Below are 18,740 nucleotides of genomic sequence, written 5' to 3' on the forward strand. Positions count from 1 at the left end.
TTGAAATGGTGCATTCATGGGAACAGCAGGCCACAGTTTGGACTTCGACATAGCCTCTCTCCTTGGGTTTCCCAACACCAATTAGTTTGCCTTATAGCCTGTCTGTGAGTCTTTCTCTGGCTCTTTTTTCAGGGCACATGAATTTTTGTGTGTATAGATAAAGGTAAAGGTTTCCCCGTGACATTAAGTCTAGTTGTGTCCGACTGAGTGGTGGTGCTCATCTCAACTTCTAAGGTTAAGAATTGGCATTGTCCGAAGACACCATAAAGGTCATGTGGCCAGCATGACTGCATGGCATGTCATTAGAATCCTAGAGTTGGAAGAGACCTCCTGGGCCATCCAGTCCAACCCCATTCTGCCAAAAAGCAGGAATATTGCATTCAAATCACCCCTGACAGATGGCCATCTAGCCTCTGTTTAAAAACTTCCAAAGAAGGAGCCTCCACCACACTCTGGGGCAGAGAGTTCCACTGCTGAATGGCTCTCACAGTCAGGAAGTTCTTCCTCATGTTCAGATGGAATCCCCTCTCTTGTAGTTTGAAGCCATTGCTCCGTGTCCTAGTCTCCAAGGAAGCAGAAAACAAGCTTGCTCCCTCCTCCTCCCTGTGGCTTCCTCTCACATATTTATACATGGCTATCATATCTCCTCTCCGCCTTCTCTTCTTCAGGCTAAACATGCCCAGCTCCTTAAGCCACTCCTCATAGGGCTTGTTCTCCAGACCCTTGATCATTTTAGTCGCCCTTACTTTCCTGCCGAAGTGGTACCTATTGACATTTGCGTGTTTTCAAATTGCTAGGCTGGCAGAGGCTGGGGCTAACAGTGAGAGCTCACCCCGCTCCCCAGATTTGAACTGCTGACCTTTGGTTAAGCAAGTTCAGCAGTTTAACCCACTGCGCCACCAGGAGCTAAAGTATATGTGTGTATAAGATGTGATAAATGTAAGATGTGATATATGTGCAACTCCTACCTTGCCTTGAGGATATACAGCCCCAGGTAATAACTATTCAGGAGGTGCAAACTATATAACCCTGACACGGGAAAACTTTGGCCCTCCAGGTGCTTTGGACTTCAGCTCTCAGAAATCCCAGCCAGCTGGTAACTGGTAATGTAACTGCAACAGATGGTGTCTCTGCCAAACTGCTTGCTTATTGATATGTTATTCAGTTGGAACAGCATTGTTGCCCAATGAATCAAGGAGGATATTGAAAATATTGGTGCAGAATTGCATCCCAGTCGAACTATTTGGCTTGAATACTATACATTATTCCCAATTGGAGTAACCCACTGAATCAGTGGTTGAACAGAAGCTCTCTGAAGCTCTAGGTCAGTGGTTCTCAACCTGGGGTCCCCAGATGTTTTTGGCCTTCAACTCCCAGAAATCCTAACAGCTGGTACACTGGCTGGGATTTCTGGGAGTTGTAGGCCAAAAACATCTGGGGACCCCAGGTTGAGAACCACTGCTCTAGGTGGTATTACTGCCTATGACAGGGAAAATCATCTGATCCCTAATCCATCTAAAACACAGAGATGTGCCTTTCACCTTAAGGACAGACAAGCATCCTGAGCTCAGAGGATTATTACCTGCGAAGGAATCCCACGGGAGCATTGCAGCGCACCCAAATACCTGGGGGTCACCCTGGACCGTGCTCTGACCTACAAGAAGCACTGCCTGAACATCAAACAAAAAGTGGGCGCTAGAAACAATATGTGAAAGCTGACTGGCACAACCTGGGGATCACAACCAGACACAGTGAAGACATCTGCCCTTGCGCTATGCTACTCTGCTGCTGAGTATGCATGCCCGGTGTGGAACACATCTCACCACGCTAAAACAGTGGATGTGGCTCTTAATGAGACATGCCGCATTATCACGGGGTGTCTGCGCCCTACACCACTGGGGAAATTACACTGTCTAGCCAGTATTGCACCACCTGACATCCTCCGGGAAGTAGCAGCCAATAGTGAAAGGACCAACGCAGAGACATCTCCAGCTCATCCCTTGTTTGGGTATCAGCCAGCATGTCAACGACTTACATCAACAAATAGTTTTCCAAGATCTACAGAGAAACTCGCTGGAACACCCCAGCAAGCGAGAGTCCAAAAGTGGCAGGCTCAAACCCAGAATCTCAACCAATGGCTGGTACCAAATGAGAGACTCCCCCCCTGGGCACACAGAAGACTGGGCGACTTGGAAGGCGCTGAACAGACTGTGCTCTGGCACCACGAGATGCAGAGCCAACCTCAAGAAATGAGGCCACAAAGTGGAATCCACGACATGCGAGTGTGAAGAAGAGCAAACCACTGACCACCTGCTGCAATGCAACCTGAGCCCTGCCACATTCACAAGGGAGGATCTTCTTGCGGCAACACCAGAGGCACTCCAAGTGGCCAGATACTGGTCAAAGGACATCTAATCAACTACCAAGCTTGCAATTTCTGTGTTTTGTTTGTTTGTTTTTGTTAAAAATGTAATACAAATGTCTGGTTGCTGATGACACGATAAATAATAATAGTGGTTGGATGGTGAGACAACATGGACCTAACAATGGGATCAAGGCTCAAGTGGAATGCTTATTTTTGTGGAACTTTGCTTACTCAACACAGAAGCCCCAAAAGTACAAGTGCATGTGAACGGGAACAAACGTGTATGGACGGAATTGTAGGCAAAGCGTTCCCAACGACAAAACTATAGTGGACAGATTCAAAATAAGACTACTTTTTTATTGTGCTCCGTTTAAAGCCAAGCGAGAGCTCCTGTCTCTCAGCAGCAAAAGGACCAGCGGTAGCCGTCAATGGCTGGACGTCACGGAAGACGCAACACAATCCCAACAAGAGTTTTTCAAAGTCATAGAACTTATCTTATTGGGATCTTCTTGGAAAACGAGTTCTTTTCATCCTTTTCTTAGTGATTTCCAAGAGACTCAGCATACCTTTGTCAGCTTCCAATCCAAAGGAGATGAACGTTGGGAGGACTCTGCAGGAAGCATGATCGCATTGGTGGTGGCTCCCTGGATTTAGAAAGGAAGCCATATCCAGCCAAATTCCCAGATATTGATGTCTCCTTGGCTTACAGGAGGCAGCTGCCCTTCCGAAACAAGAAGGCAAGACAACGAAGAGTCTGGTGGAGTGAAGACTTCAGCATCCAGCGGGAGAAGGAGCAAAGTAGTACACGGCCATGAGGATGAAGTAGACCATCACCAGCACCGTACCTGGTTGGGCAGGTTGGAAAAGAAGAAAATGAGCAGAATCTACTCTCTTTGAAGGCTCAGGTTTGCAGTCTGGCTACACAGTCAGCCCTCCATATTTAAGGGTTTAACTTTTGTACATTTGATGAATATGGGGCACCCTCTCGATGGACTTTCACTGGAGTGGAAATCGTCTATCGGACAGATGGCAAGCTAACCTCAGCAGACTAAAAGCAAGGTTACAATAACATCTGTTATAGAACTCCAGTATGCTGATGACAACGTCATCTGTGCGCATTCAGAAGAAGACCTACAAGCCACTCTAAACACCTTTGCAGAAGCATACGAGCTGTCATTAAACACCGGGAAAACTAAAGTGCTGTTCCAGCAGTCACCGGCCAATCCCTCTCCAATGCCATAAATACAGCTTAACAGTGTATTTATGTGGACCATTTCCGCTCCTTTGGCAGCCACTTCTCTACAAAAGTCAACATTAACACTGAAATACAACACCGCCTGAGCTCTGCAAGTGCAGCATTTTTCCGAATGAAGCAGAGAGTGTTTGAGGACCAGGACATCCGTAGGGATACCAAAGTGCTTGTCTATAAAGCTATTGTCCTCCCAACCCTGCTATACGCCTGCGAGACGTGGACTGTCTACAGACGTCACACTCAACTCCTGGAATGATTCTATCAGCGCTGCCTCCAGAAAATACTGCAAATCTCTTGGGAAGACAAGCGGACAAATGTCAGAGTGCTGGAAGAAGAAGCAAAGGCCACCAGCATTGAAGCGATGGTCCTCCGCCATCAACTCCGCTGGACCAGCCACGTTGTCCAGATGCCCGACCACCGTCTCCCAAAGCAGTTGCTCTACTCCGAACTCAAGAACGGAAAACAGAATGTTGGTGGGCAGGAAAAGAGATTGAAAGATGGGCTCAAAGCCAACCTTAAAAACACTGGCATAGACACTGAGAACTGGGAAGCCCTGGCCCTTGAGCGTTCCAGCTGGAGGTGAGCTGTGATCAGCAGTGCTGCAGAATTTGAAGAGGCACGAATGGAGGGCGAAAGGGAGAAACGTGCCAAGAGGAAGTCGTGTCAAGCCAACCTCGACCGAGACCACCTTCCACCTGGAAACCGATGCCCTCACTGCGGGAGAAGATGCAGATCAAGACTAGGGCTCCACAGTCACCTACGGACCCACCGCCAGGATACTACACTTGGAGGACCATCATCCTCGGACTATGAGGGATTGTCTAAGTAAGTAATTAAGAATATGGGGCAGGTTGAAGAAGAAGAGAAAACGAACACAGTCTGCTCCAGGCATGGGCAAACTTTGTCCCTCCCTCCAGGTGTTTTGGACTTCAACTCTCAACTTCCAACAGCCTTCAGTGGCTCCCAACTTTGGTCTTGGCCAGTTGTTTTGGACTTCAATTCCCAGAAATCCCAGTCATCTTATCAGCTGTTAGGAATTGTGGGAGTTGAAGTCCAAAACACTTAGAGGACAAAAGCTGGGAACCACTGCGTAGTAGACTGTTAGGAATTGTGGGAGTTGAAATCCCAAACACTTGGAAGTGAGTCAAAGTTTGCCCATACCTGGGCTCAGGTTTAAACTCCTCCATATTTCTGGGTTTAACTTTAGTAGATGGTTGAACAGAAGCTATCTGAAGCTCTAGGTCAGTGTTTCTCAACCTGGGGGTCGGGACCCCTGGGGGATTGCGAGGGGGTCACTAAAGACCATCAGAAAACAGTATTTTCTGTTGGTCATGGGGGTTTTGTGTGGGAAGTTTGGCCTAATTCTGTCATTGGTGGGGTTTAGAATGCTCTTTGATTATAGGTGAACTATAAATCCCAGCAACTGCATCTCCCAAATGTCAAGGTCTATTTTCCTCAAACTCCACCAGTGTTCACATTTGGGCATATTGAGTATTCATGCCAAGTTTTGTCCAGATCCATCATTATTTGAGTCTACAGTGCTCTCTGGATGTAGGTGAACTACAACTCCAAAACTCAAGGTCAATGCCCACCAAACCTTTCCATTATTTTCTCTTGGTCATGGGAGTTCTGTGTGCCAAGTTTGGTTCAATTCTATAACTGGTGGAGTTTAGAATGCTCGTATGATTGTAAGTGAACTATAAATCCCAGCAACTACAACTCCCAAATGACAAAATCAATCCCCCCAACTCCACCAGTATTCAAATTTGGGCGTATTGGGTATTTGTGCCAAATTGGGTCCAGTGAATGAAAATACATCTTGCATATCAGATATTTACATGACAATTTGTAACAGTAGCAAAATGACAGGCATGAAGTAGCAAAAAAAAATAATTTTATGGTTGGGGGTCACCACAACATGAGGAACTGGATTAAGGGGTCGCGGCATTAAGAAGGTTGAGAACCACTGCTCTAGGTGCTCTTACTGCCTCTTACAGGGAAAACCAGCTGATCCCTAATCCATCTAAAATACAGACATGTGCCTTCCATCTCAAGAACAGACAAGCATCCCGAGCTCTGAGTATGACCTGGGAAGGAGTCCCACTGGAGCATTGCAGCGCACCCAAATACCTGGGAGTCACCTTGGACCGTGCTCTGACCTACAAGAAGCACTGCCTGAACATCAAGCAAAAAGTGGGCGCTAGAAACAATATCATACGAAAGCTGACTGGCACAACCTGGGGATCACAACCGGACACAGTGAAGACACCTGCCCTTGCGCTGTGCTACTCTGCTGCTGAGTATGCATGCCCAGTGTGGAACACATCTCACCACGCTAAAACAGTGGATGTGGCTCTGAATGAGACATGCCGCATTATCACGGGGTGTCTGCGCCCTACACCACTGGAGAAATTACACTGCTTAGCCAGTATTGCACCACCTGACATCTGCCGGGAAGTAGCAGCCAATAGTGAAAGGACCAAGGCAGAGACATCTCCAGCTCATCCCCTGTTTGGGTATCAGCCAGCATGTCAACGACTTAAATCAAGACATAGTTTTCTTAGATCTACAGAGACACTCGCTGGAACACCCCAGCAAGCGAGAGTCCAAAAGTGGCAGGCCCAAACCCAGCACCTCAATTCATGGGTGATACCAGATGAGAGACTCCCCCCTGGGCACACAGAGGACTGGGCGACTTGGAAGGCACTGAACAGACTGCGCTCTGGCACCACGAGATGCAGAGCCAACCTTAAGAAATGGGGCCACAAAGTGGAATCCTTGACATGCGAGTGTGGAGAAGAGCAAACCACTGACCACCTGCTGCAATGCAACCTACATGCACAAAGGAGGACCTTCTTGCGGCAACACCAGAGGCACTCCAAGGGGCCAGATACTGGTCAAAGGACATTTCAACCACTGCCAAGCTTGCAACTTTGTGTTTTGTTTGTTTGTCTGATTTTTAATGCAATATAACTGGTTTGGTTTGCTCCTGACACGATAAATAAATAAATACTTTAGTAGATTTGATTGCTATGGTTTCAATTGAGGGTCCTCAAACTTTTAAGACGAGGGCTGGTTCACAGTCCTTCAGACCATGCACGGGCCAGACTATCATTGGGGAGGGGAACTAATTCCTATGCACACTCCACATATCTTATTTGCAGTGCAAGAAGCATGACAGAACAATACAGGATTGAAAAGGATAAACAAGTTTAACCAGCATAAAACTTGCCAGTATTTCAGTGGGAAGGGTGGGCCTGCTTTTGGTTGATGAAAAGAGTCATGTGGGTTTTTATTTTGTGGTTTTCCCAAAAAAAAAAACTTTTTTAAATCACACAGGCCAACATTTTTGTTGTTGTTCTTTCTTGATTTCTTTCTTTCTTTCTCGTGCCAGGGCAGCCAGTCAATTATATTACATTTCTAACAGAACAAAGCAAATAAACAGAGAAAATACAAAATGTGCGGGTTTGGTAGTTGGTTAAATGTCCTTTGACCAGTATCTGGCCCCTTGGAGTGCCTCTGGTGTTGCCGCAAGAAGGTCCTCCCTTGTGCATGTGGCAGGGCTCAGGTTGCATTGCAGCAGGTGGTCTCTGGTTTGCTCTTCTCCGCACTCGCATGTCGAGGATTCCACTTTGTGGCCCCATTTCTTGAGGTTGGCTCTGCATCTCGTGGTGCCAGAGCGCAGTCTGTTCAGCGCCTTCCAAGTCGCCCAGTCCTCAGTCTGCCCAGGGGGGAGTTCTGAGTTTGAGCCTGCCACTTTTGGACTCTCGCTTGCTGAGGTGTTCCAGCGAGTGTCTCTGTAGATCTTAGAAAACTATTTCTTGATTTAAGTCGTTGACGTGCTAGCTGATACCCAACCAGGGGATGAGCTGGAGATGTCTCTGCCTTGGTCCTTTCACTATTGGCTGCTACTTCCCGGCGGATGTCAGGTGGTGCAATACCGGCTAAGCAGTGTAATTTCTCCAGTGGTGTAGGGCGCAGGCACCCCGGGATAATGTGGCATGTCTCATTAAGAGCCACATCCAGTGAGATGTGTTCCACATTGGGCATGCATACTCAGCAGCAGAGTAGCACAGCGCAAGGGCAGATGTCTTCACTGTATCTGGTTGTGATCCCCAGGTTGTGCCAGTCAAACCAAACCAGTTTTTGTTGTTGATGTCTTGTTTTTTGGCCTGTCCCTGGGGTTATTTGGGCGCCAATTCAGAAAATGGCATTGGATCAACCACATCAGCTCTATGTATTGTCGAAGGCCTTTATGGCTGGAATCACTGGGTTGTTGTAGGTTTTCTGGGCTGTATGGCCATGTTTTAGAAGCATTCTCTCCTGATGTTTTGCCTGCATCTGTGGCAAGCATCCTCGGAGGTGGTGAGGTCTGTTGGAACTAGGAAAATCACCTCTCAACAAAAGATTGCCCCAGGCACCTACAAGCCATACCAAACAACTGCCAGCCCATCAAATGCTAATCAAGGTGGTCAGTTGAAACATTCACACCTAGCTCCAACAGACAAGAGTTCTTTGTCCCACCCTGGTCTTTCCACAGATATATAAACCCTTTTTCCCCCAGTTCCAGCAGGCCTCACTACCTCTGAGGATGCTTGCCATAGATGCAGGCGAAACGTCAGGAGAAATGCCTCTGGAACATGGCCCTATAGCCCAAAAAAACTCACAAGAACCTAGTGATTCCAGCCATGAAAGCCTTCGACAATACATAGTTCCTGGTCTGTATTGGCAAGTTCTTTGCGGATAGTGTGAATTCTCTCTCATAAGAGGTTGCGTTCCAGGAGGTCATAGATCTGGTGAGTCTGTGGTGTTTTGAAAATCCTTTTGGCTGCAAGAAATTGTGGGATAGTATCTTGTGTCTCTGCAGCGTAGAAGGAAAGTCAGGGAGTACAACAGTTGTGCTTTCCTGGTCCTTAGTTTTTCCAATTTTCGTGACTTAGAATCATAGAATCATAGAATCAAAGAGTTGGAAGAGACCTCATGGGCCATCCAGTCCAACCCCATTCTGCCAAGAAGCAGGAATATTGCATTCAAATCACCCCTGACAAATGGCCATCCAGCCTCTGCTTAAAAGCTTCCAAAGAAGGAGCCTCCACCACACTCTGGGGCAGAGAGTTCCACTGCTGAACGGCTCTCACAGTCAGGAAGTTCTTCCTCATGTTCAGATGGAATCTCCACTTGGAATAGTTTCTCCCCGTACAGGTGTTCAATGTATTGTCAAAGGCATCTACTGTGCTCCCTGACTTTCCTTCTACGCAATATACAATATGCATGGTGACAGAGGGCCAACTGTCTTTTTTAACTGCATTCCAATAATTTTTTAATTTGCAAAATTGTATTTGCTGCATTTCAAGGTTTGGGAGAACGGAAGGGCCCAAATAAAAGTTCATAACAACAGCACAATTTCAGGTAGACTTAGAACCCATTTTGAGAATGCTGGACAACTCTAAGAACTACCACGTCAGGTTACACAGAGAAGCCACTGAAATCCACAATCATGTGGACAATTTCAACAGAAAGGAAGAAACCACAAAAATGAACAAAATCTGGCTCCCAGTACTAAAAAAAATCTAAAATCGTAACAGCAAATAAAGAACAACAGTCAAAAACGGTTCTGGCCCAACTTATCTATCCGAACATATCTCGGCCTATCAGCCCACCAGGACCCTAAGATCTTCTGGGGAGGCCCTGCTCTCTATCCCGCCTGCTTCACAGGTGCGGCTGGCGGGGACGAGAGACAGGGCCTTTTCTGTGGTGGCCCCTCGGCTTTGGAACACCCTCCCTATAGAGGTAGGATCAGCCCCCTCGCTGATGGTGTTTCGAAAAAGATTGAAGACATGGATGTTTGAACAAGCATTCGGTTAACCCGGTGCAATGAATTCTGATGATCAAAGGACTGGTAATCATGGACGATGAGTTTGGATTGCGATTTCAGTTACGAGATGCAATTGGACTGTTATTGGTGGCCCAATAATTTGTATTGTATATGTGTTTTTATGCTTTTAAACTGAATATTGTGATTTTTGTAGTGTTGTAAACCGCATTGAGTCGCCGATTCAGGCTGAGAAATAGCGGTATACAAGCGCAGTAATAAATAAATAAATAAATAAATAAAACAGGGAACCTCCAGACAAGAAACTAATCACCTCTCAACAAAAGGAATTTCCCAGGCAGTAACAAGCCACACCTAAAAACTGCCAGGCCATCAAATGCTAATCTAGGTGACCAATTGAAACATTCACATCCAGCTCCAGCAGACAAGAGTTCTTTCTCCCACCCTGTACTTTCCACAGATATATAAACCCCACTCTCCTAGTTTCCAACAGACCTCACAATCTCTAAGGATGTCTACCATAGATGTAGATGAAACATCAGGAGAGAATGCTTCTAGAACATGGCCATACAGCCTGAAAAACCTCAACAACCCAGTGATTCCGGGCATGAAAGTGTTAGGGATTTCTCATCTTCAGAAGAGGAAGGGGAGCAGGGAAGTGCTCAGTAATTGGAGGGGGAAGGGGAATCAGACGATGAGGTTTTGCGAGTGCCCACATTTCTGGAGAGGCGAAAGGAACCAGAGCACAGACGGTGTTCAGCTAGAATAGCTGCTAGAAACACTGAGCTAATTGGGAGACGCCCTAGCACCTCCTGCATGGGGAATTCAGGGCTATAAATCAGAAGCAAAAGCACTCAGCTTTCAGTGGTAACAAACGACTCTGATGCTTATGTCTTCGCTCCAATTGTACCTGCTTTGCGTCTGCTTCTAAGGATTTAGTGATTATTGCCTGTTTTCTGATGTAAGACTGCTGTTTCTTTTGGACTTTATCGGAGACTTTAGTTTTGTGTCTGCGTTAAGACTCCCTTGCTTTCTTTTGCATTTTTCAACTGCATGTGCTGTTCTTTTGTTTGCTGAAGTAAAGCATTTTTTGGGTTGTTGTAGGTTTTTTCAGGCTATATGGCCATGGTCTAGAGGCATTCTCTCCTGACGTTTCGCCTGCATCTATGGCAAGCATCCTCAGAGGTAGTGAGGTGCATTTTTTATTTATTTTCAACGTTGCATTAAGGCTGTTTTTGAAGGGCAAATCAGGACAGAAAGCCTTCGACAATACATCTTCAGAAATGCAGGAGGAATTACCTTGGAAGTAGTCACATTTGCCATCCATGAAGATGTAATTCATGAGGACCACGCTGAAAATGCTGGCGTAAACATGGAGGTCGCTGAAGACCAAGATGAAATCCGTCGGCTGCAGAGAGGAAGGGCGGGCAGGTGAGCAAAACAGAGAGAGAGAAAACAAAAAATAGAAAGGTTTTGAGCTTTTTGAGAAAACTGACACCGGAAGAACTTGTCTCATCCTCTGCTTCATAGGAACATTTAAGGAACTATTTAAAAAGCAGATTAAGGAGATGAGTCTGGACAAGAGAAGATTAAAAAGAGAGTCATGCTTAACTATCTGAAAGAACATCACATTGAGGAAGGGTCAAGCAAGCTTGTTTTCTGCTGCTCTGAAGACAATGGAGAAATGGATTCAAACTTCCAGGAAAGAGATTCCACTTGAATACTGGGGTCAACATCCTTAAGAGTGGGAGATGGTTCAATAGTGGGAACATAGGAAGAGCACCCAATCTTAAAAGATGATGCTGTCAAGGTGATGCATGCCATATGCCAGCAAATATGGAAAACACAAGAATGGCCATCAGACTGGAAAAAATCAACTTATATCCCCATACCAAAAAAGGGAAATGCGAAAGACTGCTCAAACTTCTGCACAGTGGCCCTTATTTCTCATCATGCCAGGAAGGGAATGTTCAAGATCCTGCAAGGAAGACTCCAGCAATACATGGAGAGAGAGTTGCCAGATGTTCAAGCTGGGTTTAGAAAAGGCAGAGGAACGAGAGACCAGATTGCCAATATCCGGATGCTGGAGAATGGAGAAAGGCAGGGAGTTTCAGAAAAACATCTACTTCTGCTTCATTGACTACTCTAAAGCCTTTGACTGTGTGGATCATCATAAATGGTGGCAAGTTCTTGGTGGGATGGGCATCCCAAGCCCCCTCCCCTCTCTCCTGAGGAATCTGACCAAGGACCAAGTAGCAACAGTCAGAACTGACCACGGAACAGGAGACTGGTTCAAGATTGGGAAAGGCGTCCGGCAAGGCTGCATCCTCTCACCCAACCTCTTTAACTTGTATGCAGAACACATCATGCGAGGATGTGCGGGGCTTGATGAATGCAAGGCTGGGGTGAAAATTGCTGGAAGAAACATTAACAACCTCAGATATGCAGATGACACCACCCTGATGGCCGAAAGCGAGGAGGAGCTGAGGAGCCTTCTAATCAAGGTAAAAGAAGAAAGCGCAAAAGCCGGGTTGCAGCTAAACATAAAAAAAACCAAGATTATGGCAACAAGAATGATTGAATACTGGGAAATAGAGGGAGAAACCGTGGAGGCCGTGACAGACTTTGTATTTCTAGGTGCAAAGATGAGTGCAGATGCAGACTGTAGCCAGGAAATCAGGAGACGCTTACTTCTTGGGAGGAGAGCAATGTCCAGTCTCGATAAAATAGTGAAGAGTAGAGACATCACACTGGCAACAAAGATCCGCCTAGTCAAAGCCATGGTATTCCCTGTAGTCACCTACGGATGTGAGCGCTGGACCTTAGGGAAGGCTGAGCGAAGGAAGATCGATGCTTTTGAGCTGTGGTGCTGGAGGAAAGTTCTGAGAGTGCCTTGGACTGCGAGAAGATCCAACCAGTCCATCCTCCAGGAAATAGAGCCCGACTGCTCATTGGAGAGAAGGAGACTAGAGACAAAGCTGAAGTCCTTTGGCCACATCATGAGGAGACAGGAAAGCCTAGAGAAGACAATGATGCTGGGGAAAGTGGAAGGCAAGAGGAAGAGGGGCCGACCAAGGGCAAGATGGATGGATGGCATCCTTGAAGTGACTGGACTGACCTTGAGGGAGCTGGGGGTGGTGACGGCCGACAGGGAGCTCTGGCGTGGGCTGGTTCATGAGGTCACGAAGAGTCGGAGACGACTGAACGAATGAACAACAAAAAAAGGAGGAGCACCCACCCGTTCCCAACTCCCTCCTACTAAAAAGAGGAGGCCAAGCCAAGCCAAAAATACAAATAAATCAAGCTGCGAGCGGCAGCAGAGCAGAGCTAGAGCAAGTGACCGCAAAGGCAGGCAGGCGCAATGCAGCTACACAACTGAGAGCAATGGAGGCAGTTGCCCTATTAAATAGACTCAGTTTGTGTGAGTCTCATCACGGCTGTTGGGAGTTCAGCCTGTGATGGTGTCTAATGATCAGGGTACTCTGGATGTTGGGAGTGACAATGAGGTTCATGTGTCTAATGACGAGGATGCTCTAGATGCAGAAAATGACAATGGGATTCTTGTTCAAAGTGACTTTTCTGATGATAATGTTCCTGATGGGTTTGGGGATGATGGTCTGTTCCCTGGGCCTGAATTGCTACCAGACAATTCCCAAGGCTTTGAGCCTGAGAAAGGCCCGACACCTGGGCCAGCTGCAGAAATTAATGAGCCAGTAGAGAGGAGAAGCGCTTTCAGACAGCAAGGAAATACAAACCAGGCTCTCAGGTGCTCTGTCAGATTACAGGAGACAATGTTAGCAGATTCAAGGCTGAGACAAAATCCGTTCCTGGCCGCTTGGGAAATACAGTAGATTAGGGGATAAAAGTGCCAAATACAGAATCTGTAGCTAGACGAAGCAACGTGGGAATTGAGTTAAGACTTTGTTCCAGGTCCCCGAAAGCCTTGCCTTGGATAGATTCCTGTGCTAAGTGCCATGTTTGATTTGTTTTCATCAACTCTGATGGACTCATTTCCTGGACTATTTGTTTCTATCTATCTTTCTACCTAATTGGATTTACCTATTTTTGTGGACTGCTTTTCACTGCTACTGCTTTTAAAATATCTTCAATAAACTGCTTGCATTTGTACTCAGCTGTATGGTGTTTAAAGTGATGAGGATTTTCCTGGCATGGAGTGCAACAACGGCGTACTTCTCCACCATTTGGCCCAACAGGCAAGGCTCTTAGGGAAACCCCGTGCAAAGAGCACGCGGCAGTTCTCCGCGCGTCACGTGAGGAGCTCCACATGCTCCCAAAAGCGGAGGGGGAGCTAATGGACGGTTCCCTCTTGCTTTCGTGTCGAGTGGATTTTTGTACCGAGAGGGCCCTTCCCGTTACATGCTCCTGAAAGAACCGAAGGAAACAGAGGTACCAAATCGGCACACAACTCTAGTTGTCCACAGTTCTTCTGTGGATGTTTTTTTAGCAGAACCTGGCCATCTGTCAGGAGAGCTTTTGATTATGCTGGGGTTGGACTGTTGGCGCAATGGGTTAAACCCTTGTGCCAGTAGGATTAAAGACTGACAGGTCAGAGGTTTGAATCCAGGGAGAGCGTGGATGAGCTCTCTCTGTCAGCTCCAGCTCCCCATGTGGGGATGTGAGAGAAGCCTCCCACAAGGATGGTAAAACATCCGGGCATCCCCTGGGCAACGTCGTTGCAGACGGCCAATTCTCTCACACCAGAAGCGACTTGCAATTTCTCAAATTGCTCCTGACACACACACACACAAAAGCAAAGCAGAAGCTGGCCATGTGTCGGGAGAACTTTTGATTATGCTGGGACTGGACTAGTAGTGCAATGAATTAAACCCTTGTGCTGGTAGGACTAAAGATCGACAGGTTGGAGCATGGATGAGCTCCCTCTGTCAGCTCCAGCTCCCCATGCGAGGTCATGAGAGAAGCCTCCCACAATGATGATAAAACATCAAAATATCTGGGTGTCCCCTGGGCAACGACTTTGCAGACAGCCAATTCCCTCACACCAGAAGCGACTTGCAGTTGCTCCTGACACACACACACACAAAAGCAAAGCAGAAGCTGGCCATCTGTTGGGAGAGCTTTTGACTATGCTGGAGTTTGACTGAGTGGCTTTTGCGGGTTTCTCCCAACTCTAGGATTCTGCAATTGGAGCCGTCAATTGTACCTATGGACTCTCCCATTATGACTTACATAGAAGACGGTGAAGAGCACCACGATGGGGATCTGCAGCATGCACACCTGGACGGCAATGCTGTTCCCAATCTCGATGCTGCAAGAAGGAGAAAGGCAGGTGAGGCTCTGCAGGAAGGAATGGAGGCACCTCCGGAGAGGCAGCTGAAAGGAGGACTATGAATTATAGACCAAAAAAGATTTATCCTCCCCCCCCCCCCAACTCTTTGAAGAAGAAGACTATGCAAAATCAGGCCCACCTTAAGCTGAGATTGTTCTGGAGCGCAAACTGGATCCCGTTGACGATTTCCGGAAGCTCTGGGACCATCGCAAGCACCGTCACACCAATGAAATACTGCAGAAGAGAAGCCATTGCTTACCATTATTATCATTATCATTATTATTATTATTAGAAACACAACAAGATGAGTCCACAGCAGACACTTTTCTGGCTGTTGTATTGGATCAAGAATAGGGCTCCACAGTCACCTACGGACCCACCAGACTATCCTACTCAGCCAACAAAGAATAGCCTAAGTAAGTAAAGTAACTATATTGAACCCCATGGTCTCATATTGGTGTGGCATTGGGGTCCGAGCAGTGGTGGTGGGGGTGTTGTTTAGTGGTCGGTGCTGGGGAAAACATTGAATTTCGCTGTGCAATGACAATAAAGTTATTATTCATCTTCTTCTAATCCAAAGTAGGCTACTATTTCAGGGTGTCCTTGGAATGCTAGCGGCTTCCTTTGGGTCTTACCTGAGACACAGGTGAGTTTTCCAGGATGGGGCTGATGTGCTCGGTGGCCAGATCCGCGCAGGCCGACATGCAGAGCGTGGCCAGAAGCAGGATGAGCATGGCCCTCCAGCGCGACCAGTGCACCACGGCGCTGTGGTGGTGGCCCGGCACTAAGGGCAGGAATCATAGAATCATAGAATCAAAGAGTTGGAAGAGACCTCCTGGGCCATCCAGTCCAACCCCATTCTACCAAGAAGCAGGAATATTGCATTCAAATCACCCCTGACAGATGGCCATCCAGCCTCTGCTTAAAAGCTTCCAAAGAAGGAGCCTCCACCACACTCCGGGGCAGAGAGTTCCACTGCTGAACGGCTCTCACAGTCAGGAAGTTCTTCCTAATGTTCAGGTGGAATCTCCTCTCTTGTAGTTTGAAGCCATTGTTCCGCGTCCTAGTCTCCAAGGAAGCAGAAAACAAGCTTGCTCCCTCCTCCTCCCTGTGGCTTCCTCTCACATATTTATACATGGCTATCATATCTCCTCTCAGCCTTCTCTTCTTCAGGCTAAACATGCCCAGCTCCTTAAGCCGCTCCTCATAGGGCTTGTTCTCCAGACCCCTGATCTGCTCCCTCCTCCCTGAGGCTTCCTCTCACATATTTATACATGGCTATCATATCTCCTCTCAGCCTTCTCTTCTTCAGGCTAAACATGCCCAGTTCCCTAAGCCACTCCTCATAGGGCTTGTTCTCCAGACCCTTGATCATTTCAGTTGCCCTCCTCTGGACACATTCCAGCTTGTCAATATCTCTCTTGAATTGTGGTGCCCAGAATTGGACACAATATTCCAGGTGTGGTCTAACCAGAGCAGAATAGAGGGGTAGCATGACTTCCTTAGATCTAGACACTATGCTCCTATTGATGCAGGCCAAAATCCCATTGGCTTTTTTTGCCGCCACATCACATTGTTGGCTCATGTTTAACTTGTCCACGAGGACTCCAAGATCTTTTTCACATCTTGGAGTCCTCGGAAAGAGAAGGGAGAGAAAAGCACCGTCAGCAAAGGCCAGACCTTGGTTGGTTTGACCAGCTTAGAATCACATTGGCCTTGTTAGCTGCTGCATCACACTCTTGGCTCATGTCCCTCCGGGTGTTAGGAATGGTGAGAGTTGAAGTCCAGAACACCTGGAGGGACGAAGTTGGCCTGTGCCCGATCTAGAACATAGTATAAACCTTTCTAATGTTTGCATATCTGTCTATGTAAAATTGTGTGGTCTTAACTTTTAATAGTAAACTGCTTTGAGTGTCCTTTGGGAGAAATGAAGCAGGGTATTAATAAACATAATAATAATAATAATAATAATAATAATAATAATAATAAGAAGAAGAAGAAGAAGAAGCATAATAAACATAATAATAAACATAATAATAAACATAATAATAATAATAATAATAATAATAATAATAACAATTGTTTCATTGCATTTTCGGTGAACTTTCTAATATTGTCACAAACCCCGATGACATCTAGACATTTGATAATCCAACAATGTGGCACTGACTCAAATACTTTTTTGTAATCAATCCAAGTTCTGGGACCCTAACCCTAACCCTAGGACTCCCAAGATCCCTTTCTCATGAACTGAACTTGAATTAATAATAAGATTAAGAATAAGCATAATAAACAAAATAATAATAATAGTTTCATTGCATTTTCGGTGAACTTTCTAATATCGTCACAAACCCCAATGACATCTAGACCAGGGGTCCTCAAACTACGGCCCGAGGGCCGAATGCGGCCCTCCAAGGTCATTTACCCGGCCCTTGCTCAGGGTCAATCTAAGTCTGAAACTACTTGAAAACACACAACAACAACAACAACCTTATCTCATCAGCCAAAAGTAGGCCCACACTTCCCACTGAAATACTAATAAGTTTATATTTGTTAAAATTGTTCTTCATTTTAATTATTGTATTGTTTCAAGTGTTTTTTGCATTACAAATAAAATATGTCCAGTGTGCATAGGAATTCATTCATATTTTTTTTCAAATTATAATCCGGCCCTCCAACAGTTTGAGGGACTGTGACCTGGTCCTCTGTTTAAAAAGTTTGAGACATTTGATAATCCAACAATGTGGCATTGAGTCAAATGCTTTTTTGTAATCAATCCAAGTTCTGGGACCCTAACCCTACCCCTAGGACTCCCAAGATCCCTTTCTCATGAATTGAACTTGAATTAATAATAATAATAAGAATAAGCATAATAAACAAAATAATAATAATAATAGTTTCATTGCATTTTCGGTGAACTTTGTAATATTGTCACAAACCCCGATGACATCTAGACATTTGATAATCCAACAATGTGGCTGTTGCATCCCAGTTCAAGGAACAAGACCATAAGATTAAATCCACCACTCTGGACTGTAGGAAAAGCAATCCTTGTTTATTGATGAAAAATTGGTTACAAAAGAAAGGTAAATGCAGAGTAAAAAAGCCACAGAAAAACACAGTAGTCAATAGGATCTCTGAACTTGAGCAAAACTTCAAAAGCCACAAAACAATAACCAGGAGTCTGTTAGCCTTTTACTAACCATGAACTTGAAAACTACAAGCCTCTGGGATTACTGGCCATGGAACACAGGAATTCTGCCAAGACCAGCCACAGTCCCGAACGTTGCTTGACCTAAAGAAGCACCCGGCAGGGATGCTCTTAAACCAAAGAAGCTATTCTTAGAAACGCCCCTTGACTTCTCTGTTTGGGCCTCTTTCTGCTGAAGGCGCTGTGACCTTCGTACAGACTGGGAAACAAATCTATCTCTCACTATCTGTTCTCTTCGGACCTCATTAACAAGCCCAAGTGGGGAGATATCACGGCTAACTTCCAAAACATTCTCTTCTAACTGTTGGGTTTCATTTTCATTCCCACTGACCTCTGCATCAACAACAGATTCCACACTGTCAGAGTCAGGGAGAGCTTGCTCAGTTGGAAAAACTATCAGAGAATCCTGTTCACACAGATCAGGATCAGGCTGAACCCCAACAGTGGCATTGACTCAAGTGCTTTTTTGTAATCAATCCAAGTTCTGGGACCCTAACCCTAGGACTCCCAAGATCCCTTTCTCATGAACTGAACTTGAATTATTTATTAGCATCTCAGATCAGACACACATATAATCAACATAATCAGCTTCAAATCTAAAACGTTTCCATTATAAGTCTAGGACATGGTATATACATTTCTCATGTATTTCCCGCAATTTAATCACCCTACTCCTATTGATGCAGCTTAGAATCGCATTGGCCTTTTGAGCTGCTGCATCACATGCTTGGCTCATGTTCCACTCATGCTCTACTAAAGACTCCTAGATCC

At 46.0% G+C, this 18,740-nt stretch overlaps 1 protein-coding gene across 2 annotated transcripts in view; it reads right to left on the reverse strand.

Annotated features, from left to right (window-relative positions):
* Positions 1–2,701: 2,701 nt before the first annotated feature.
* The window catches only part of LOC132775588 (uncharacterized), an 85,198-nt gene continuing 69,159 nt past the window's right edge, over positions 2,702–18,740 (reverse strand). For both annotated transcript variants that reach the window (XM_067469369.1, XM_067469370.1), the window contains exons 16-20: positions 15,394–15,542; positions 14,898–14,992; positions 14,659–14,737; positions 10,750–10,858; positions 2,702–3,210 (exon numbers count right to left, since the gene is read on the reverse strand). In XM_067469369.1, the coding sequence (XP_067325470.1) occupies positions 3,137–3,210; positions 10,750–10,858; positions 14,659–14,737; positions 14,898–14,992; positions 15,394–15,542 (506 nt within the window). In that variant the 3' untranslated portion in view covers positions 2,702–3,136. The remainder of the gene's footprint in view (positions 3,211–10,749; positions 10,859–14,658; positions 14,738–14,897; positions 14,993–15,393; positions 15,543–18,740) is intronic.

Source organism: Anolis sagrei, chromosome 5, assembly GCF_037176765.1.
Source record: "Anolis sagrei isolate rAnoSag1 chromosome 5, rAnoSag1.mat, whole genome shotgun sequence".
Taxonomy (NCBI): domain Eukaryota; kingdom Metazoa; phylum Chordata; class Lepidosauria; order Squamata; family Dactyloidae; genus Anolis; species Anolis sagrei.